Below are 24363 nucleotides of genomic sequence, written 5' to 3' on the forward strand. Positions count from 1 at the left end.
GAGTGCGAAGCAGATTACATCTTTCCCTCCAAAAATCGGCAATTCAGCAATTGGACGCCTCCTCTATGCGGACGATTTGACGCTATGTGATCAGACCCCAATAGGTCTACAATGGCAGCTAAATGGTCTAATACAGTACGCAAATGATAATTCTCTAGAAATCAACAGGGAAAAAACTAAAGTTATGATCCTACAAACGCACGAAAAGAAAATCAACGACACAAACTGGCACTTAGGGCACGCAAAAATCGAGATTGTGCATACTTTCAAATACCTCGGAGTGCATTTGGATATTTCTTTGCACGAAACCACTATGCAATCAGTTCTCTACGCATAAATCAAAAACCAGACGAAGGCGATAGATAACAAATTCGGAAAATTCTCCCTCATTCCAACCATCAATTTTTATAAAATGAAGGTGGTGCCCGCGGTAACATATGGCACAGAAGCCATGCCATCTATTCCAACGAAAATATGGCCCAAATTAGAAGCTGCTTTTTGGCGCCTGGTGCTCAAGCTACCCAATTCAACGTCTGGGGACGCCATAAGACGCAAGCTGAGCCTGCAGTCATTAGAATGTTCTGTGCCCTGCAACACAATTATGCTATACAGGAAATGCAGAACATCAGAAACCAACGAAATCTTTAAGATGATCAATTGCAAAATGGAAGCAGGCAAATCTGTCATGCTAACAAAGTGGCAAAGAGACAACAAAGCCTTACTCCATGCAATTGCAGTGGATGAGGAAGATCTAATACGGAACCCGTGCAAAGTCTTGAAAAAATTGAAAGATGCTGACTGGATAAAGACATTAGACTCAGCGGCAAAACTACATTTGACCTCACATCTCCCAGCCAACACGAGAAAGCGAAACGAACTTCAACATATACTCAAAACATTTCCGAACAAAAAGGCTCGCAATCTAATATTGCGAGCACATCTTAACCTATTCAAAACAAATGAAGTCCTACACATCAGAGGGATTGCACAAACTGACAAATGTCGATTTTGCCTCAACACAGCCTCGCCTGCACAAGAAACGATACGCCACCTGTTAATGGTATGTCCCGCAACCAGTGCAATAAGGCGGCGTTATCTCGCAGACCTTGCGGGAACAGACATATTACAAGAGGAAGAAACCTGGTGGTGCAGGCTTATCGGAGGCGATAGAACAAACTGGACAAATAGCAACGGCAAAAATCCTAGAATACATTAGCAGCAACTTACTCGATATGCACACGTGACAAGAAATTCAAGATCCACTGAGAAACTTAAGACTTTAGTATTCATGATATTAGACAACAAAATTGTATTGTAAAAATCTCTTTTTGATTAAACAATAACAATTTTTTTTTAAAAGCCATTTTGCTGCTGAACAAAATAAAATTGTGCTAGTTTTCTCAGACGTCGGCTTGAGTTCACATCATTTTCTGACAAAGTATAGCACGCGATGAGTAGGATGGGTATGCAGTAATAAGTGGGTATTAGGGAAATAACTTTCTGTTCTCAAAAACAGGTTCCTCCATTCCATTAAGAATGCGAATAATAACAACCAAAGGAAGCGCCATGGCTGCCATAACTCCCACTGAGACTACAAAGCTGAGTAGAGATCTGTTTGACTTGGACAAGCAAGAGCCATTATACAAAAGACAAACTGAAGGTCAAAGGTGTGCTTGGCGCAAGCTTGGCATCACACTCTGAATAGCTGATATGAAGAGGTGTTGAAAGAATCGGACTGCTTTGGTTTACTTGGGATAAATCATATACGATTTACATGAGGTCCATGACATCCTAATGGAATTCTCATGAAGGGGAAATGAAGATAGAAAAAAAACACTGACGGATAGGCACCTAACCCACACAACCTATTGCAGATAAACAGGAACAATGTGAGGCACCAGCCACAGTGGCCAGACGAGTCTGCTAGGAAGCAGAGGAATTCAGGAACACTTCCAACAGGGTTTGTAAGTAACCTTGAGAGCTTACTTGTAATGCGTTGGGTAAGACATGCCTGGGAGTGTTTAGTCTATGCCTCAATGCCCGTTCTAGTGTAACACCCTTTACAGCAGCCGCAGCAGTCGACTATACAGCACATATTTATGCAGGGATCCGCTTCTGCACCACCTCAATGAACAAGACCTTTTAATAATTGAGGCTTTGCTCCAGAAGGAATAGATCCCTGATACAGACGTCCCTTAAGTGGGTAACCGGGTGAGTACATTCCTTGAGCAAAATCTCTATTCTCAATCATGGGTGATGCAGTGCTGTAAAGATATTTATATTTCATGTTTAAATTATAAGCTCTCATAAAGGAGACATGACTAATCAATGTCCCTTGCATACAGACCCGCACACGCACAATTCTGAGTAAGAAAACAGGCAGGGGCTCATGTTCGATAGAGCTTTAACACCTTGATCAGACCATGGCTCACTTTCAATCATTAGTCTAGAGAGGAGGGGTGGAACCCAACTTGAGCTTCCGCTGCTTCCTTCCTCTCCACCATACAAATGCTTCAGCATCAGTGCCAGCAAGAATTCTCATGCCGGCGCAAATGCTGGAGATCCCTATGAGGTCCCCCTGCTTCATGCATGCATAACGCTGGCGGACACCCATAGGGATCCATTGTACATGCTCCCTGCCATGCTGACATGTACAGTTACAATGAAACCCTCCCTGACATGCTTGTCAGGTTGTATACTAATTGACCTTTTCACAATTGACCTCGGGAGAATTGACCTTGGGAGAATTGACCTAATGTAAAAGGTCAATTAGGACATATATCCGGGGGGGGGAACCCCCCGCAACCCCCTAACCCAATACAAAACCCCCTGCAACCCCCAACCCAAACCCCTTATATTATTTATAAGCCAAAACCAACCCAATACATATATAAAATAACTAAAATAATATGAAGGTCAATTGTGCAGAAGGTCAATTAGGACCTCTATAATTAGGTCAATTGTGCCAAAGGTCAATTGTAAAAGGTCAATTTGAGTAATACCGCTTGTAGGGAGGGTTTAATTGTAATTGGAAACATTGTTTACCATGTGCATGTGGTCAGCAGTGTTCCCAAGTATAATTAAACCCTCTCTGACCTGCTACGGTTTCATTGTAATTGTGAGCACTGCTTGCCATGTAAGCATGGCAAGCGGTGCTAACAATTAAAATTAAATGCACCCTGCTGTGCAAATGATAAACATTTGGCAGCGGTGAGCCGTTTACATTGCAGTGCAAACATAATGGCTACCCGCTGTCCAAAGACGAATTTCACAAACATAAGCCCCACAGTGTTTTCAAAACTTGAATTTATTTAAAAGAATTAAAGTGAAATGCAAACAAAGGTGGTCTCTAGCTTGATGCCAGGGAAGTCACTACAATAATAAACAATTAGTTGGTAAAATCAAGTTTATAAGGCCCCCCCCACCCAGTGCAAAGGCCTTTTTTGGCGATTTCAGTATTTCACCATGCAAAGCCTTCTAACATGTTCTCCTTCATTAACCCCTTAAGTGCCAAGGACGAGCTATCTCGTCCTTGGCACTGGGAGGTAATCCCAAGGACGAGATACCTCGTCCTTGGCACTTAAAGGGTTTTCCAATAAAAGGTATAAGGTTAAACCACACTTGACCTGCTACATCACACTTAGATCTGCCTGTACATTTTAGGATACATTTAATAGGTTTTACACTTGGCACAATCTTCTATGAATAGAATTAACAGAATTAATTCCTGAGTTACTTTCTGTTGCTTAAGCATCTATTTGAGGACTAGGCTCCCACCAGAAACAATCTTAAATGATGCTCCATCAGGCGATAACATTTCATGACGATGTTATGGCCCGGGTCATTTTCTATTCCGATGGTGAGGAAGAATAGCTCAGGAGGAATGCATTTGTCTTGGAAGCAAGACAACGTAGCGCAACACAGGTTTGAATCCCGATCCCAGGCTTCGAAACCACTCGCTGGTATTAAGTGCATTATAAAAAGAACAGTTATAATGAAGGGAATTCACAGATTCTCCTTTACATGGTACTTAATTTTACAAACGCAATCTGCATTTAAGTTGCACAAAATGCTGTCAGTTTTAAACTGCACTTCTCAATACAAACATGCATTGGGCTTTTTGAAAATAAAATCCGACTTGCTTTCACTTGCAAATAAGGGACGCAGTCCCATTTTATCTTACACTGCACCTCTGTCCCTCTTCAAACTAGTATACCCTTGTTCGCCCAGTCCCTCTTATTCTTTGGGATTGACCTTGGTCAGCACCATTTACTCATCATACAAACTTTATATTCAGCCATCAGGCCATCAAAGTGCATTGTAATTAAAAAACTAAGTAAACAAAATCATAATACATCACATCATGCCATGGGTAGAAGGAAATGAGACGGGGGGGGGGGGGCAACAACAGTGGGCGAAAGACCAGCCCCATTCAAAGTTACGCCAAGTCCAGAGGGTCCATCTGTATGAGGCCCCAGTTGTCGTCATCCTAGAGGAATAAGGTTCACACCAGTTAGGGGAGAGTTAGATGTGGGGCCTTCAAAACAACCATAGGGATCTTGCTGGGGGTACTGGCTGGTTGAGATCCCACCCTTGGCTGAGCAGCCATTCCACCTAGATCTTCCCAAAACCCCCATAGCCACTCTCCAATCCAAGAAAGGCAGTTTAACCGGGTCATAGGGGCTCGAGCCATTGTTTCGAATTCTGGAGCATCCCACCATAGATTCTCTTAATAGAAAAGCACATCCTTTCACATTCCGCAACCAGTGCAAGCATTTGTTCATTAGCGCATCCCTTGGTTCCTTCTTGCTCTCTGCCGGTTTTGGTACCCCATGTAGGAAACTATGGAGGGGCCAGACCCGCCCTTATCATAGCACCCAGACATGCTCCCCCTGTTGTGAGCACCAAATACACCAGGGTCTTTTGCACTTGGACCTTTTGCTGGACATAATGGTTGCCCCACAGCTGGGCAGGATGTTGTGTTAGGATAAGACACTCTACGGCACTCTTGGGGATTGGTTCTGGATTCCTGAGGGGTATTGATATGGGGCAGATTGCTGGGTAACCTTCTGTAAGAAGCAGCATGTTCATTGGGTAGTACTTGTTTCTCACAGTCCATATCCATGGCGCGCTACGGGGTTTGGTTGTCAGATCCCTTGAAAGACAATGGGAGGCTCCCCCTGTGCCGTTTCACCTCCCATTCCCCTGGTTTCCTAGTAGGACTGTGAGCAGTTTCCCGATGGCTGTCAACTCAACGAGCACCTGGTCACACTTGCACCCCTTAGTGGAGCAGGCACCCTCAATTGGCGTGTTAGTGGCCGAGTTGGAGCCGTAAGCGGCCACATGTTCAATAGGGTTGGGAGCTCTGAGTGGGGTTAGGTGTAGGAAGGAGCTGTCCCCAGGGCTTGCAGAAGAGAGATACTCACTCGAGGCACTACTGGAAGAATCCAGGTGCCAAAAGTACTAGAAGCGGGCTGAGCCGTGGCGGCCCAGGCTGCTATATCTGCTGAAACCATGGTACCCGGAGCTTTGGTACACATAGGGTGGTCAGCATTGGAGAATATGAATGATGCAGGAACAAGGGACAATCCAGTGGACCTTAAGATGGTACCAGAATACAAGGTACAGTCGACAGGGGTATCTAGGGGAGGATTCCCCATCGCTGCTGCTAGAAACTTCGCTAGGCCCTGACATCAGGAATCAAAAGGCGTATGCAAAGTAGGCACAGCAGGAAGGTGGCCATAGATGCCGGCTACTACAAGAGGGTACGGGGGAGTCTGTTCCAGTGTTTCCTTTGCCTTTATCAACACCAATGTCCGTGCATGGAGAGATCCTTCTGGGGTCAAGGGGGACATCTCCGCCTCGCACTTTTCCCAGAGCAACATGGCTACCCCATGGAGAGTGGCAAGCTTTTTTGCCCAACGGTTCCGCCTCTCGACCTGGGGCAGTGTAATTAATTGTAAGTCACGGTGTAAGCCCCCCCTTGCATCGCACCACCAGGGTCTTACATTTGGTTTTGGGATTGGGCTCTAGGTTGACTAATAAACTGGATAGGAGGGCTGATTTGCAAAGAACAAGTGGGGGAAACGGTGAGGGAAGTGGGGACTCCATTGTTGTGTTTCCGCTGTTTTCCATTATTAAAATGATCCAAAGGTACATGCAGCCAGGGCCTCTGGGGGAACAGTCACCCGCCTCCATAGTCCACAGAAGCCTCTGCACCAATGCCCGTTACAACTCGCTCTTACCTTGCTTCACGGGGGTTGATGGGAGATCTTCCATCCCAGCAGTACTCCAGTGGGACGCCCTGTGATGCCACAAACACCCTGCGGGACGCCAACACCCACCACCCTTAGACCCCGTCGGGCTTCGGCCCTGTCGGGGTAGTCCCAGGAAGATGTAGAGATGGGGGCATGAAGGGGTGTGGCCAACCAACACTGCGGCAATGGCGGGGCTCCAGACCCCTGCGGAATGCCAACACCCGCTGCCCTTAGACCCTGCACCATTTACACTATCTGTAAATGTATTTGGATTTGTACTTGCATTTTAAAGGTGGCTTCTCATTTTGGGGAATCAGCATAGACCTGCTTAGCCTAGAGTTATTCCATCAGCAAGATCCTTTTCAGCTGTCTGTCTAGAAAATCAGTCTCAGATATGGCCTGCTCATCTCTTCTCTCTAAAAGGGCTCTTTCTCCAGCCTGCCTCAAAACGAGTAATCCAGTTGGACTCAGTTCTCCCCAGCCTGTCACATCCTTTAAGTTATATCCAAAATATTATCACATGTGTTCTCTATCGGTGTACAAGGTGTTATATAATCAGAAACTCCTCACCTAATGTAGTGACTCAGATGTGGCTATCCACTGGTCTTGTGACTGGCAAAATCCACCTCTGGTTTTGTGACTGAAAAGGGAGGGGAATTCACTCCCAATCTTATGGAGTGGCATTTCTTTTTTTGTAACATATCTGTTTATATGAATGTACTAGTTTAAACAAATCAAAATCAATAAACTGTACACATCAGGAGGAATGATTCAAGGCGCAACATGCTGCTTTGAGATGTATATGTACAGAGATAATAATTGTCTCAGATTTGTTTAACTTTTTACACTTTTTATCATTATACACAATAGGCACACAGTCTTGGCTGAGAGATATATCTACAAATTGCAACTTCTTTCAAGTCTCTATGATATTCCGCCAACAAATTATGCATTTTTACTCTATTATATATTTGGTTTGAAATGCACAAATGGAATATTTCCGTTCAATTTGACAAGAATTGTATGTTAAATGATGCCTGTTTCAGCCACAAGATATCACTGGTGATGCATGGGAAATGGGCAGTGTATCATTTTACTGGCATAGAAAGCTAAAAAAAAAGACTTTGAGTCAGAGTAAACATGGTCTTGTAAGCCTGAAAAAAACAGTTTAAAGAAGCCTTGCTGGGCATGGTATTCTCAATTGAAGTAAACAAAGCTTTGGATCTTAAGGTGGGAAGCTGGACTCCAAGCTGAATCCAAGTTAAAGATGCAGACATGCACCATATTCAAGTTAAGAACACATAATTCAACCTAATTTTAAATGAAATTCATGGCAAGATACAGTGGTTGAAATGAATAAATGGTTGTTTTCTGTTAGAATTCACAAATGCACCTTCTGTCAACAATATTAGGATCATGGCCCTGTGATGGCATTCTGGAATTGTTCATTTATGTTCCAAAGCTCCAACAAATGTTCTGGACCCTGCTGAATTCTTTTTCTGGTAAGCACACTCCAACTGTATCAGCCTTATCATTTTGGATGTGGCAAACGTTTCAACTTCAATAGGGATATTTCTCTGCATGTCCTAGGTATTAACAACCGAATCACTGGATAATCCCTACAGATGGTTACAGTTTGTGAAGTTATCTTTTAATTTGTTGAAACATGTATCTTGGGTGTTCAGATAACTATTCACATTTTGCAGGAGAACTATTTTAGGCAATGCCTCTTGCACTCTGTAGAAACAGTTTCTGTTCTCAGTTTACTCCAAGTGAATGGCTGTTCACTCTACGGCCCTTTTCAATGTGCCACATAAATCCACGCTGTTTAATGTTGGTAGTGGCAGTGCCCATAGATAGTTTAGTGGCTACCCAGTGTTAGGTTGGATTTTCATATTTATGCCAAATCACCTTCACATACGAGACCCCAGCTATTTTTGCTGGACTTGTGGATTATTGTTCTATGTTCCTGAATGAGTAGGAACATTTTTCTGCACTCACCCTTTCTTTTACACTTTCTATGGGAGTCATTTTTGTGACTCTCTGTACTTTATTTTGGAATCATACTTTCCTATTACTTTTTGGGCCTCCACATTGTATTATTGCAGCACACAGCACTTTCTGTGCAGTGTTGCCGGGGAGTCCCTTGGGCTTCCCTTTTTATTTTCTCTTGGGTTCCTTGTGTGAACTACTGTTCCCAAGGGTCAAAGGATATTTTTCATCCTTTCTACAATTCTCTTTCTGAGCTCAGCACACGCCACCTTATGTGGCCATATGTTCTTTCAATCTTTGGGCAGCTTGTGAGGGGCTTCCTGGCTCTTCTCCCAGGCTTCCCTTAACATGGAGGACTTTGGTGTTTTCCAGATGGCAAAAAGGGCCCATGGTAGCATAATATCCCAATTTTTGCCATCAGCCTCGACCAACTTGCGGATTACATTTTTAAGAATTTTATTGAAACGTTCCACTAATCCACTGGTTGAGATGGTAGACAGAGGTCCTAAGAGATTTAATGTGTAGGATTTTCTTTACTTCTGTCATCAACCAACTCCTGAAGGTAGTCCCTTGATCCATTAGGATCTCTTTCGGGAAACCAACTTGGGGAAAAAATCGTATTAGGGGTTTCAAATTCTGCTGGGATGTATTGTTATGTAAGGGAGAGGCCTCTGGGTAACGAGCAGCAGAGTCTACAATTACTGAAATGCACAGATTCCCCAACCTAGATGTCTTAAGGGGCCCCTCTATGTCCATCCCGATGTGAGGAAAGGGCACATCAATGATAGGCACAGTTTGGAATGGAGCGGGGAGAGGTATTTGGGAGCTAGTCTTCTGACACAGGGCCAGAGGCGTAGCCAGGATTTTCTAGCAAATGACGCCTGAAGCTAATATAGTTGGGCCCACTGCACTGACAAAAATATCTGTAAATGCCCACACAGCGCTTCTGAGTGGGCATTTACAGATTTTAGGTGGGCCTTGCCCCTCAGGCCCTAGCCTGCCTAAGCTTCTGCACAAGGCAAAGGTGAGTATGAAGTTCTTCACATCAGCACAGACAACAGGCCAATAAAATCAGCTGCATGTTTGTGCCGGAGTCTTAGCTTTTCCTAAGTGACCACCTGTTAAATGGGAGTGGGAGATTTCCAGTACCATCCTTTTGGGACTTTTATGCACCATAGTCTGAGACCTAGGAACGCCATCAGAACTGAGATCACCTATGTAAAGTACTCCAAGTTTCAGAAAGAAGAATGTTCCCCCTTTTCATCCTCCTTCCTCCACCACTTCATGTAGGAAAGCCTTTGCTAACAAGGGATCATTCCTTTGAGCAAAGGCCAAGTCAGGAATTATCTCAACTTTCGCACTTGGGGTTTTAGGCTTTATTAACACAGATGCTATTGGGGAATCTTCACCTGCCTCCCCAAAGCCTTTTTCCCCTTTCTGTCTCATCCACCTCCTTGACTTCTTCTCTTTTTGGGAAATAAATCTCTTTCTAGGATTCCCTGAGCTATTTTCTCTCGCTCCCTTACGCAATATCTTTCTTTCCCATTGTTTTGGAGTAACATTTTTACATCATCTCTATAATCAGGATCTATGACGCATGCTACTATGTCTAGGCCATATCGCCAAGCCAGGTTAGAATTAAAGGCTAACCTAATGTAAATGACGGGGGGGGGGACTAGGACCAGGTCAGTGGGTATCAACATTCACCCTCCGCGTGGTATCACTTCTATCCTACTACTGCAGAGGTCGAACCAAATAGATTTTTCTGTAGCTACTGATGGCTTGGATGCTTGGTTGCTAAGTTTTTCAAACCTGAGGGTTCCCCGGTTTGTGTCAACTGAGCACGATCCCACCCCTGACACCATATGTGAGGATCTAGGAATGGGACATGGACACAGAGGACTTTTGACTTTAGTTACAAACTTTCATTAAATCAAAAAGGGGGTTGGAAAATGCCTTACTAACCCTAACCTATGAGGTATTTGCATACCACAACCAAAAACTAAGGGGTCTGTCGTTTGTCAAGATGTCCAAAGCAAAAATATGTCCTGTGTTAAAATCCTATCCTGTCGCTCACACTCTAAAACTAACTCTAAGGTGCAAAGGGTATGGGGGTCATTCCGAGTATGGTGGTAGCCATGGAGCAATTAGCTCCATGGCTGCCTCCCATACCGGTACCGACTCCGGTTTGGTTCAATGGGATTTACCGGTCCATTTCGACCCTGGAGGGACTGGTAAGTCCCCATTGACCAAACCATTGCCCATTCCCATTTGAGCCCCCATAGGGCTCAATGGGAATGGGGAGGGCGCAAATAACGGGCTCACTAATGGCAAGCCCGTTATTTGCGCCCTGGTCCCCTAACGGGACCCGTAAGGTACATTTGGTCGGACCAAACGTACCTTACGGGTCCCGTTAGGGGACCTCGGAATCGGGCGGTAGGGGATTACCGCCACCAGTCTCCTTACCGGTGCCCGGTGTCCCCTACCGCCCGACTCGGAATGACCCCCATTGTCTCTGGTTTTCAAAGTGTACAAATGTTCAGATCCAACACAAAGGTAAACATCCAACCAAAATGTTCCAAGGGGACAATGTTCACTGTTCCAGGGAAAGGCTCCCTTCCCCAGATTCTTTTTAGCAATACGAAAAGTTCAAACAAAGAATAACCAATTTACTTATAACCCCACATTGATAGCAATGTGGGGGGAACTCAAACTTTCTACTACAACAGTGACATTTTGAAGGGACAAATGAATAAAATATGTTTCATAAAATCATTTTGAGTTCACAACTGAGGGACTAGACCTCTGCAAAACAATGATCTCAATTATATATATTGGGGAGGGGCTGGAGGTCCTAAAAGCGTGAACCTTGTAAAGAGCAACCCTGAAGGATTGATTAGTGAGACATCAAAGAGGTCTGGTGATAACTGTCATTTAGGTCCAGTAATAAATGAATTAATCAATCAAATGTGTTCAGAACACAATATTCCATCAAACTTACAATAAAGAAAACACATTGAATTGCCACACGTCATATTTAAAATCAGTAAAAACGTACACAAGTGTTCAACTTTAAAAATTCAACAGTCCATATCCAAATATTCAAAGAGCATTTAAGACTAGTAACGCATGTAATACAAGCACCTGGTTATAAAATAATTGGACCCCGCATTACAAGCTAAAAGCCAATGCCTATGTTTCTGACAAGAACCTTGGGTTCACTCTGCTTCCAATATCCAATGAGACTTTGAGGAACCTCAATAATGACCATGCTATTAGAGGCTGGTCTACATTTCTTGAAGGACATAGGTCTAAGAAGAGGAATCAGGAAGTGCTGGAGGGATGATTTGTAGGCTGGTCGAAAGAGGATTAAATGGAGCAAATCCTCTATGTCGGCCTTGCAAATGGTACAGATGGAGTTATTAATGCTAATCCCCACCCACTTCGCAGTGATTCCATTAGAAAATATAGTCTCAATCTTTTCTAGACCATGGCCATGTTAGATAGCCCAGTAGCTGGCCCTCTGGGAGGATTATGTAGCTCCTAATAGCATGTTTCTCTAGTTCCAGCCGTTCTCTTCCCATCTTATATCTGATTCGGATGGCAAAGATAAATGTGCCAGCCATAGATTTAGTTATGGATGAACCATCATGAAAAGGAGCATTACAATTGGCCTCCGGCAAAGACTTTTTCATAAAAGCCAACCATGGTATCTTCAGGAAACAATTTCTGCTGCGCATTTTGGTGACAAAATGTTATTGGACAACAAAGCTTTATCATTAGTTGAGCCCCTTAACCATAGCTTCACAGGTTCCAGTCTCAAAGTGTCTTCTACTGGTGATGCATCTAGTTCATTGTATGCTGCATAATTGGATTTCAGAAAGGAGAGTTCCGATAGCTCATGCACTGAGTTGGAAAATCTCTGTATACACCCTATAGCATGTGCTATCTTAGATGTCTGTTTTGACACATGTGCATCCCCATTAAATGTAGTGGTGACTGTAATCCTTAAATACTTGAAAGACTCGAAAGAGGGTGTGGGATGCATTTCCCATTAAACACAAAGCACTGGTAATTTGCCTCATTTGGGAAAACTGCAGATTTTGTGACATTTATTTGTAAATTTAAGGCATTCATACTTAAGGGTCCAATAACTGTCGTAATCAGCAGGAGTCCTCGTCAATAGCACCATATCATCCACATACGCTAACACCATTAATGTCACAACAAGGTATGGAAGGATTTCATGAAACATTGGATAAAATCATCATAGGTACCAGAAAATCATCAGTAACATCTGAGGCCGCCTCGGAAACTTCATCCTCCAGCACATCCGAAAGACCCTCCTCGCCTCCAATCCCCTCTGCTAGAGAACTCTGTCAAGGGAAAGAGCAATGTGTCAGCGTATGATGGATATATTAATGTGTATTTATTTATTGGAAAGAATGTATTGCTTCAACAAAAAACATTGTCCATACAGACATATTGGGGGTCAGAGGATTCCATATTACATGGGTGATACATAAACCTGGTGGGGGTTGGGAATGAGCTGGTAACATTGAGCAGGGGCATCACAGGTAGACACAACATGCATAAATGACATATCACATTTACATTATGCTATTTACAAGACTACAGTTGGGGGTGCAGCATTTCAAACCCAGGAACATCCCGATACGGCACAGGGGGTCCTTCACACATGAGGACGTGATTCTGATTCTGAAGGCCATTCTTGAACCCTGCCACTATGGAGATCAATGCACGCACCATCCACCCTCCATCAAGCATTCAGACACTTACAAACCACTCTTTATTAGCCATCCCTGAGGAGAAACACCCTAAATGCACTCCCTGCCTTCACAGTCATCAGCCCATCAATGTACTCTCATCTACCCACCCACGCATCAAATAGAGGGGAAAAGGTATCTTTACTGCACTCCCCTTAATCCATCCTCATCCAGGGGAAAGAACGCCCCCTCACTGCACTCCCCTACATCCATCCTCCTCTAGAGAGTGCGTGGAGCGGATGAGTGCACAGAGTGGATGGGAGCGTGGAGCGGATGGGTGTGTGGAGCGGATGGGTGAGTGGAGCGGATGGGTGCGTGGAGCGGATGGGTGCGTGGAGCGGATGGGTGCGTGGAGCAGATGGGTACGTTGAGCGGAGGAGTGCGTTGAGCCGATGGATGCGTTGAGCTGATGGATGCGTTGAGCGGATGGGTGTGTAGAGCGGATGGGTGTGTAGAGCGGAAGGGTGCTTAGAGCTGATGAGTATGTAGAACGGACGAGTGTGTAGAGTGGACGAGTGTGTAGAGCGGACGAGTGTGTAGAGCAGACGAGTGCATAAGAGCGGATGAATGCGTAGAGCGGATGAGTGCACAGAACGGACGAGTACGCAGAATGGACGAGTGCGCAGAGCAGATGAGTGCGCAGAGCGGACCAGTGTGCAGAATGGACCAGTGTGCAGAGCGGACGAGTGTGCAGAGCGGATGAGTGTGCAGAACGGACAAGTGTGTAGAGCGGATGAATGCACAGAATGGACTAGTGCGTAGAACGGACTTGTGTGTGGAGCAGATGATTGTATAAAGCGGATGAGTGTGTAAGAGCGGGTGAGTGCGTAGAGCAGGTGAGTGCATAGAGCGGGTGAGTGCGTAGAGCGGGCAAGTGCATAGAGCGGGCAAGTGCATAGAGCGGGCAAGTGCATTGAGCGGGCAAGTGCATTGAGCGGGCGAGGGCATGAAAGGGCAAGTGCGTGGAACGGATGAACCCGTGGAGCGGACAAGTGCCTCGAGCAGACGAGTGCGTAGAGCGGACGAGTGCGTAGAGCGAATGGAGCGGGTGAAGTATATGGATGGAACGTGGGACGTATGTGGATGGAATGGGGACGTTTGTGGATGGAATGGGGACATTTGTGGATGGGATGGGGACGTATGTGGATGGAACAGATGAAGTATGTGGAAGGTACTGGTGTAACATGTGAAAGGTACGGGTGAAATATGTGGAAGGTACGGGTGAAATATGTGGATGGGGTGCATAAAACAACTTAGAATTCACAAAAATGATCGGAGTACATGGAACAGATCTGAGTGCATGGAAGAGATCCGAGTGCATGAAATGGACTGGAGTGCGCAGAGCAGACCAGTGTGCAGAGCGGACCAGTGTGCAGAGCGGACCAGTGTGCAGAGCGGACCAGTGTGCAGAGCGGAGGAGTGTGTAGAGCGGATGAATGCATAGAACGGTGTAGTGTGTGGAGCGGATGATTGTATAAAGCGGATGAGTGTGTAAGAGCTGGTGAGTGCGTAGAGCAGGTGAATGCATAGAGCGGGTGAGTGCGTAGAGTGCGCGAGTGCGTAGAGCGGGCGAGTGCGTAGAGCGGGCGAGTGCGTAGAGCGGGCAAGTGCATTGAGCGGGCAAGTGCATTGAGCGGGCGAGGGCATAAAAGGGCAAGTGCGTGGAACGGATGAACGCGTGGAGCGGACGAGTGCCTCCAGCAGACGAGTGCGTAGAGCGGACGAGTGCGTAGAGCGGATGGAGCGGGTGAAGTATGTGGATGGAACGGGGGACGTATGTGGATGGAATGGGGATGTATGTGGATGGAGTGGGGACGTTTGTGGATGGAATGGGGGCGTATGTGGATGGAATGGGGACGTATGTGGATGGAACGGATGAAGTATGTGGAAGGTACTGGTGTAACATGCGAAAGGTACGGGTGAAATATGTGGAAGGTACGGGTGAAATATGTGAATGGGGTGCATAAAACAACTTAGAATTCACAGAAATGATCAGAGTACATGTAACAGATCCGAGTGCATGGAACAGATCCGAGTGCATGAAGCTGTCATGATGCCTACCCCCGGGCATCCGGATCAAGCCCATCAGCCCGGGAGCAGGCATCCAGACATTTACAAAAACCCCAGCAGCCCCAGCTAGGGGCTGTCTAGGTTCGGTCCTGGCGCCGTAGGCACCAGGCTCATAATAAAAATCAGTCGTGGAGCCATAGGCGCCAGGCTCATAGACATTACTTACCTCATGCAGACCATGCTGCAAATAAATCCAAGCCAACGTGAGGCCTGGATGGGACTATTTTACTACAGGGACTATTGTTTACTCGGGTGTGGTCCTGGGGACCTGCTTTCCATGGAACTACTTTGAAGGCTATTTAAACCACGCCAGAACAGCTCCAGCACGGCGCCATATTCACCAGTTCTCACAGCATCTTTCAATCCGGCACTGTCTCCATCATTTCTTTGCCGTACTCCGGCACCTAGGGGCACAAGAATAACAAGGTGAGCCAAGGGAATCAACAAATACCTCTTACCAACATAGACTTACCTGATTTACCACTGTCAGTATTATTCTCCATATCTTCATATGCCGCATCTGTAAAGAGGGAGAAAAACAACACGTTAACAAATGCAATAGTTACCGGACAGCGTTGAGTAACACAGACTCTTACCTGAACGCCAGCAGCAGCTACGAGACCTTCTTCTCACAAACTCAGTTGCAACTTAAGGAAGGAAGGGGACAAGAGTGAACATCGGGCACATTGAACTCGTTGAACTTGATACTTACCAATCCCGCCTGGGACTTCAGAGTCAATGCTTACCGGAACTCTCCCAACGCCTTCAAACCAGTGAAGTAACTGGTATCTACGCGCCCCTGCAAGACACGCAGGATGGAGAGCTCATCTTTTACAAACATAAGGTGAGGTTACTAAGGGGATATCGGAGGTGATTAGTGGGGGAGAGCGAGAACAGTTGGGAGGCCATCACTAAAACCCACATCTCCACTTGCAGGAAAATACTTCTTCGGGTCCAGCAGACAAGACTAGGCGGGCCAGTCCAGACAGTCATCTCTGCAATACGCATCACGTTGACAGAGACCGTAGCTGTGCGGGTCCGATCAACACCCCTGTGGGGTCCAGGTGAGCGTAACAGAAACAGACTGGAGTGCGCATAGCGGACCGGTGTGCAGAGCGGACCGGTGTGCAGAGCGGACCGATGTGCAGAACAGAGGAGTGTGTAGAGCGGATGAATGCATAGAACGGACTAGTGCGTAGAACGGACTAGTGTGTGGAGCAGATGATTGTATAAAGCGGATGAGTGTGTAAGAGCGGGTGAGTGCGTAGAGCAGGTGAGTGCATAGAGCGGGTGAGTGCATAGAGCGGGTGAGTGCGTAGAGCGGGTGAGTGCGTAGAGCGGGTGAGTGCGTAGAGCGTGCGAGTGCGTAGAGCGAGCGAGTGCGTAGAGCGAGCGAGTGCGTAGAGCGAGCGAGTGCGTAGAGCGAGCGAGTGCATTGAGCGGGCGAGGGCGTGGAAAGAGCAAGTGAGTAGAACGGATGAACATGTGGAGCGGACGAGTGCCTCGAGCAGACAAGTGCATAGAGCGGATGGAGTGGGTGAAGTACGTGGATGGAACGGGGGACGCATGTGGATGGAATGGGGACGTATGTGGATGGAATGGATGAAGTATGTGGAAGGTACTGATGTAACATGTGAAAGGTACGGGTGAAATATGTGGAAGGTACGGGTGAAATATGTGGATGGGGTGCATAAAACAACTTAGAATTCACAGAAATGATCGGAGTACATGGAACAGATCGGAGTACATGGAATAGATCCGAGTACATGGAACAGATCCGAGTGCATGGAACAGATCCGAGTGCATGGAACAGACTGGAGTGCATGGAACGGACCGGAGTTCATGGAACGACTGGAGTGCATGGAACGGTTCAGAATGCATGGAACGGATTGGAGTGCATGGAACAGATTGGAGTGCATGGAACCGACTGGAGTGCATGGAGCGGACTGGAGTGCATGAAGCGGACTGGAGTGCATGAAGCGGACTGGAGTACATGGAGCAGACTAGAGTGCATGGAGCGGATTAGAGTGCATGGAGCGGACTGGAGTGCATGGAACTGATTGGAGTGCATGGAACTGACTGCAGCACATAGAAGTGCGCGACATACGTGAATGGTTTGGAATGCATGTAACGTTTGAAAGAGCATGTAAACCATCATATCACATCATTATGCTTACTCTCTTCTCTACACCACCATTCAACTAGAACACAGAGATATTATGACACCATTCGGTATAGCTGTTCTCATACCAACATCTGCCTCATACTCCACATCACTCTAACTAATCACTGCTGGTTTCACAACCCCCAGCCAGGCGTTCTCCTCAGGCCTAACAAAGCCAGAACCGGTCTGGATAAAACCTGCCAGAACGAACACATACTCTTGATCTCCCAACCACCACACCTACCGTTATGAAGCAGCTATTAATGCCACACCAGCTGCACACATATACGGTGCTCACACGCACCTTTGACTCTCTCTACTCTCTCTACTGACTTGAACTTCGGTTGCCGAGGGCGTTCAACCTACCAGCGCCTTGAGACCATACCAATGGTACATAAGGCGCTATATAAATGCAAAGTAACATAACATAGAGTAAAGAACGCCCCCTCACTGCACTCCCTACATCCATCCTCCTCCAGAGTACAGAACGCTCCATCACTGCACTGCCCACAATCATCTGCATCCAGAGGAAAGAACATCCACTCACGGCTCTCCCCTACATTCGTCCTCCTTTAGAGTAAATATCACCCCATCACTGCACTCCCTACATCCATCCTCAACCAGAAGAAAGAACGCCCCAACACTGCACTCCCTACATGCATCTTCAACCAGAAGGAAGAACGCCCCATTACTGCACTCCCCACCAGCACCACGCTCATGAGGCAGGAGCCTCTTCCAGCCAGCCACTTCCAGCCAGCCATCCGGCCCCCGGAGGATCTCTACTGCGCCGGCGACCTGCTGCACGCCAAGGATGAGGAGTACAGGAGCCGCGGGTAAGCAATGATTGCAGCCGCAGCCCTCTCCCATCATCCCGATCCCTCCGAGATCCCAGCCCTGCAAATCAACCGCCACACACGAGGAGCGCAATGGCGGCTCCCTCATCTCTCTTTGTTTACTATTGCTAAGCAACCCTAGCAACCGCCGATTGGCCGCCGCATGCTACTTCCGGGCACCCGTGTTGCTGGAAGGCGTCAGCCGGGCCATCCACACTAAGGGCCTACACGAAGGGCAGCACCTGTCTGTGCCCACTCACCAGCACCTCGCTCATGAGGCAGGAGCCTCTTCCAGCCAGCCATCCGTCCCCCGAAGGATCACCAGCACCGTTCTCATGAGGCAGGAGCCTCTTCCAGCCAGCCATCCGTCCCCCGAAGGATCACCAGCACCGTTCTCATGAGGCAGGAGCCTCTTCCAGCCAGCCATCCGGCCCCCGGAGAATCACCAGCACCGCGCTCATGAGGCAGGAGCCTCTTCCAGCCAGCCATCCACCCCTGGAGGATCTCTACTGCGCCGGCGACCTGCTGCACGCCAAGGATGAGGAGTACAGGAGCCGCGGGTAAGCAATGATTGCAGCCGCAGCCCGCTCCCATCATCCCGATCCCTCTGAGATCCCAGCCCTGCAAATCAACCGCCACACACGAGGAGCACAATGGCGGCTCCCTCATCTCTCTTTGATTACTACCACACTAAGGGCCTACACGAAGTGCAGCGCCTGTCTGTGCCTGTCTTGGCCTGACACGGCGGCAGGGCCCACCATACTGCCCAACAGATCCCCAATTAGCCCCATACAGCGCCAAGTCAGTCACTTACTGCCTAAACCTTCCGCCCATATGACCTGAGGAGGGCAGTTATTGCATAAACATAGATCGATCCGCAAGCATCCGCACAGAGATGCTACAGGTACCACAGTTCTGACTAAGGCAAGGCAACTTTCATCAAACATCACACTACGCCTGCTCCACACCGTGCTGCCAGCATTGTGAACTATCAACGCAAACCAATTGTATCAGCGGTACGACACAAGAATTCATATCCGCCTGCCACCGCCACACCTGCCCAATTGTATAATCAGCTGCATACTGTAAGTGTACTCCTAGTGTACTCCTTCAATTTGGCTCTCCATGAGCTGCCTTATGTAACAAATTACTGCTCTGCAACTCCGCCTTCTCATGCCTCGCCCTTCCGCATTGCATTGAACCTAATACCGTATTATACAAACCCATGTGATTCTTGCTGTATATGTGTGGATCGTATCAATCGTGTCAATGCAATCTAGTGTGTTTTGTCGAATTCAGGTGGATCTCTGCCCCACTTAGTCAATGCAAACTAGTGTGTTTTTAGCTGTTTACTTGATTTTCGAATTTAGGTGAATCTCTGCCCCACTTAGTCAATGCAATCCAGTGTAACACTAGCTACTCTGTGATTCTCATACTTAGTTGAAGCCCCGCCCCACCTAATATATGCAATCTGAGGTGATTTTTGACGCTCCTGTGATTTTGAAGCCTACTGCCCAGACCTCCAGCCCTTAGTAACCTGGCAACTCAGGAACCAGCTGATAGTAGACACATGTTCACTGTTCTCACCTCCTTCCACCAAAATCTACCTACCAGGTATCTACTCAGTATTGCTGAGAGTCATCCTCCACCTTATCCACGTATCTAGTCATCTCAGCCCCCCCCCTGGCCCGACGAGCATGGTTACCACCTCCCCACTCACCATGTACCTCTCTACACCTTGCAACCTTTCTGCTAGAAACTCCAAACTACGCGCCAGACTCGCCAAAATATATGAGCCCAGAGCAAGGGATACTACCCAGACCAAATCATCTAAATGGCCCCAGCCTTCTATCGTGGCTACCCCCTCCAACAACCGCACAGACTTACCTAAGTCCAGCCGAATTAATACTACGACCAAACACAAGACTCGATTATCAACCTCTACACCTACTGCTAGCAAATCTGCCACTACACCCTTAAGAGGTGCTCTAATCAATGTGAGATCTGTATTAGCTCACGCGACAGACATAGCAGACCTCATCCTCACGGAAGAACTAGACTTTTTAGCCATCACTGAGACCTGGCTACATGCAGCGGCTGGCCCAGCCCTTGCGCTAGCCATCCCTGAGAATTTCTCCATCCTCCGAGCAGACAGAACAGATTCCAGAGACGGTGGCCTCTCTATAATCGCCAAAACCCACCTCAACCTTAAACCTGACACCACTGATCACTACTCATCATGTGAACTTCTCACAGCCATGCTCCCCACCACTAACTCCCAAACCATCACCATCCACCTACTATACAGACCCCCGGGACCCCTAGGTTCCTTCGAGGAAGACCTCAACTCCATCCTCTCTAACAACTTAAAAAATACCTCCCGAAGCCTTCTCTTAGGAGACTTTAACCTCGGCTACAATGGCTCTAAAGACCCTCAAGCGTCCGCCATTAACACACTGTCAGAACTAGGCTACACTCAAAGAGTGTCTACCCCCACTCATAACAAAGGGAGAACCCTTGATTGGATAGCAGATCACAACTGCGTGCTTTCCATCACTGCCATCACCACCTTCTCTCCTTTACATTTCAAGCGTCCAGCCCAACCACTAACAACTCTCTAACCACAGCCATCCCGACTAGAAGTAAGAAAAACATAACTGTGGAAAAACTCATCCCTCTCATTCTACCAACCCTGAACCAACTCCCAGCCAACTCCAACCCGCAGCACCTTGTTGAAAGCTACAACAATAGCATGCGCTTAGCCCTGGATGCCATCGCACCACTAAAGCTGAGAAAATGCAAGCCGATAAAACACTTGAACACCTGATTCACGGCCCACCTAATAGCCCTTAGATTAGAGAAACGCAAAAAGGAACACATTTGGAGACAGGCTCCCACAGACAGCAATAAGCTGATCCTCAACAAAATAGTTTCTACCTACAAAAAATAAATCTTCCGGGCCAAACAAGAATCGTACAACCTGAGAATACTTCATGCCAAATTCAGCACTAAAGAACTGTTTACCATATTAAAAGAGCTAGAAACACCCATCCCGGCCCCAGACACCTGCAAGAAAGATAAACAATGGTGCACCAGCATACAAAATGCCCTGTCCCATAAAGTTGCAGGCCTCCAAATCAAAATTAATAACAAGAAAGAGGCTTTATCCAACTCTTCCAAACCCAACAACACCCCCCGCGCACCTGTCCTCAACACCCTCCCCCCAACCCTCTCACTCGTTTCAGCTTCTCCAAAGTGTCCACGCTAAAATTGGAAAAAATCATACTCAGCCTCAAACCATCTAACTGCCAAGGCGACCTATGCCCACCTCAAATCATCAAAGACGCAGCCAGAGACCTATCGCCATTCATTACCAAACTTATTAACGCCTTCTTCTCATCAGGTACCATCCCCAACAACCTTAAAGAATCCTGGGTCCTCCCCCTACTAAAAAAACCCTCACTAGACCCAGCCGTACCCACTAACTACAGACCCATCATCACGGTCCCCTTCTTACTTAAAATCCTTGACAAGACAGCCTATCAACAAATTCAAACATTTCTTGAACAAAACCATCTCCTAGGAGTCCGGCAATCAGGATTCAGACCACAACAAGGCACAGAAACCGCTCTCATTGACTTCAAGGCCCAAATCGACACTCTGAGAGATAATGGGAAAACTACCTTACTGCTTCTCCTAGACCATTCGGCAGCATTTGATCTTGTTGATCATAAAATCTTATGTAGCCACTTAGGCTCGGCTGCCCACTTCTCCCAAGAAGCTATTGGCTGGATCAAGTCATTCCTGAGCAATAGATCCATGTGCGTCTTTTCCACCACGACCACCGCTGACCCCATCCCATCACATGTAGGGTCCCTCAGGGGTCATGTGTCTCCCCCACACTGTACAACGTGTTCACTAAGCCCCTGTTTGATGATCTCGATGGTCTGGGTATCACCTACACTAACTATGCTGATGATACCCAGATCCTCAACCCGCTGACGGCAAATTACAACACGGATTTGGCCTTGGTGAACAGGTTGTACCTCATCATCCAGGCATGGATGGCCTCCCATAGTCTATGCCTGAATGATGACAAGACCGAACTCATTATCCTGGGATCAGCCACGAAACCTAAACAAATTGGATCTCAACTACTCCAGTTTCACCATAGACGGCAACTCTATAAAGGTAGCCAAGGAAGTGAAAACCCTCGGCATCTACCTCGACTCCACCCTCTCCTTCCATAAACAGGTCAGCTCCATGGCCTCCACCACAGCCTACACATGCAAGCTTATACGCTCGACCAAACCCTTCCTTTCCACCAAAGCTGCATTACTCTAGCCAGAGCCCTCATACTATCCAAACTGGACTATTGTAACTCCCTCTATGTAGGTGCTAACAAACAGGTTATCAACAAAATCCAGATCCTACAGAACAATGCTCTCAGAGCAGCGCTTAGCTTCCCTAAAAGAGAACACATCGAGAATATTAGGAGAAGTCACAATTGGCTCACCACCTCGGACAAAATCTTGATTAAGGTAGCCTCCCTCACCCACAAATGCCTTGACAATGCAGCTCCCCGTTACTGAGCCGACAGAATAACTAGATACACGGCCAACAGACACACCAGAAATAGCAACGCTAACCTGCTCGCTGTTCCCAGATTCAAGCGAACGAAATTGGGCGGCAATAGCTTCCAGGTGAAAGCAGCCCAACACTGGAACACACTAGCACCCTCCGTTAGAGCACCGCAAACCTACCACCAATTTAGACCTAACTACATCCAGTGGCTAAAGAACAAAGACCAATAACCAACACCTTATTGCAATTATTGTAAATTTGCTCAACTTGTAACTCTATCGCTCTTTCTCTCGTAATTGTACTTCACTGTCTCCTCTGTAACTGCATTACCTCACTGTGTCTTTCGCAATCGCATTACCCATGCTCACAATGTAAAATAATGTACAGCACTGTAATTAAGCAGAGAATATACTTGTAATGTTTGCGCCCTCATACCTTCTGGTCCGGTGTGCCATATAAATAAATAAACAAACAAACAATCATCGGCATCCAGAGGAAAGAACACGCCCTCACTGCACTCCCCTACATCCATCCTCCTCTAGAGTAAAGAACGCCCCATCACTGCACACCTTACATCCATCCTCAACCAGAAGGAAGAACATCCCATTACTGCACTCCCCACAATCATCTGAATCTAGTGGAAAGAACACCCCCTCACTGCACTCCCCTACATCCATCCTCAACCAGAGGAAAGAATGCCCCATTACTGCACTCCCCTATACCCATCCTCGACCAGAGGAAAGAATGCACAATTACTGCACTCCCCTACATCCATCCTCCTCTAGAGTAAAGAACACCCCATCAATACACTCTTCTACATCCATCCTCAACCAGAGGAAAGAACGCCCCATTACTGCACTCCCTTACATCGATCCTCAACCAGAGGAAAGAACGCCCTATTACAGCACTCCTACATTCATCCTCATCCAGATGAAAAAATGCCCCATTACTGCACTCCCCTACACATCCACAGGACAGAACGCCCCATTCACTCCCTACATCCATCCTCATCCAGAGGAAAATGCTGGGGAGTACATCCAACACCCCCAATGTGCACGAAAATACAAGCTTCGAAAGTCACTTTGAAAAGGCACACAGCATAAAGAAAGCAGCCCCCACATATAGACTTGCCTGTGCAGGCCCAACATGACACCAGTGGCCATACTTCAGTAAGCCATATCTCTGAGAGGCAAGCAAGTCATAAAACATACATCTTACACTTGAATATAACCACATGGTCTTAATAATTATAGTAGCACTTCGTAATAGTCAGGGAAACATTAAGGGGGCAATCATAACGATAGCAAATGGCAGTGAACCTTTAATCTACTCGAATAACACATATAGGCCTCCAGGCCCAGTTAGCCATCTCTGAAGCATGAAAGCCCTCACACGCTCAACAGAAAATATCAGCCAGGCCCTTCCAAAAAAGGCGCACACATACCAAGCTGCAACTTCCCACAGCAAGACTGAATTCCGCACAGTGATTGGTTAAGGCAAAGGGGGTGAACACGTCCCCAAGCCTGAATTGTGGTAGTGAGGTCATGAAAAAGCAACAAAAGAAGTATCAGACCCCAGAGCTAAAGAACAAACACTGTACACGGATTGGTCAAAACACATCAGCTTAGCCAAGTTCCCAAGCCTGTTTTCATAGGACATACAACTTATGTTCCTAG

General features: G+C 46.9%; 1 protein-coding gene across 1 annotated transcript in view; it reads right to left on the reverse strand.

Moving 5' to 3' along the window:
• TTC6 (tetratricopeptide repeat domain 6) overlaps positions 1 to 24363 on the reverse strand; it is a 1171050-nt gene that overhangs the window by 1004633 nt on the left and 142054 nt on the right. Inside the window, exon 6 of the mRNA XM_069638410.1 lies at positions 12527 to 12625. Coding sequence (XP_069494511.1) covers positions 12527 to 12625 — 99 coding nt within the window. The remainder of the gene's footprint in view (positions 1 to 12526; positions 12626 to 24363) is intronic.

The sequence above is a fragment of the Ambystoma mexicanum genome, chromosome 14 (assembly GCF_040938575.1).
Source record: "Ambystoma mexicanum isolate Mex_15411 chromosome 14, UKY_AmexF1_1, whole genome shotgun sequence".
In the NCBI taxonomy this organism is placed as follows: Eukaryota; Metazoa; Chordata; class Amphibia; order Caudata; family Ambystomatidae; genus Ambystoma; species Ambystoma mexicanum.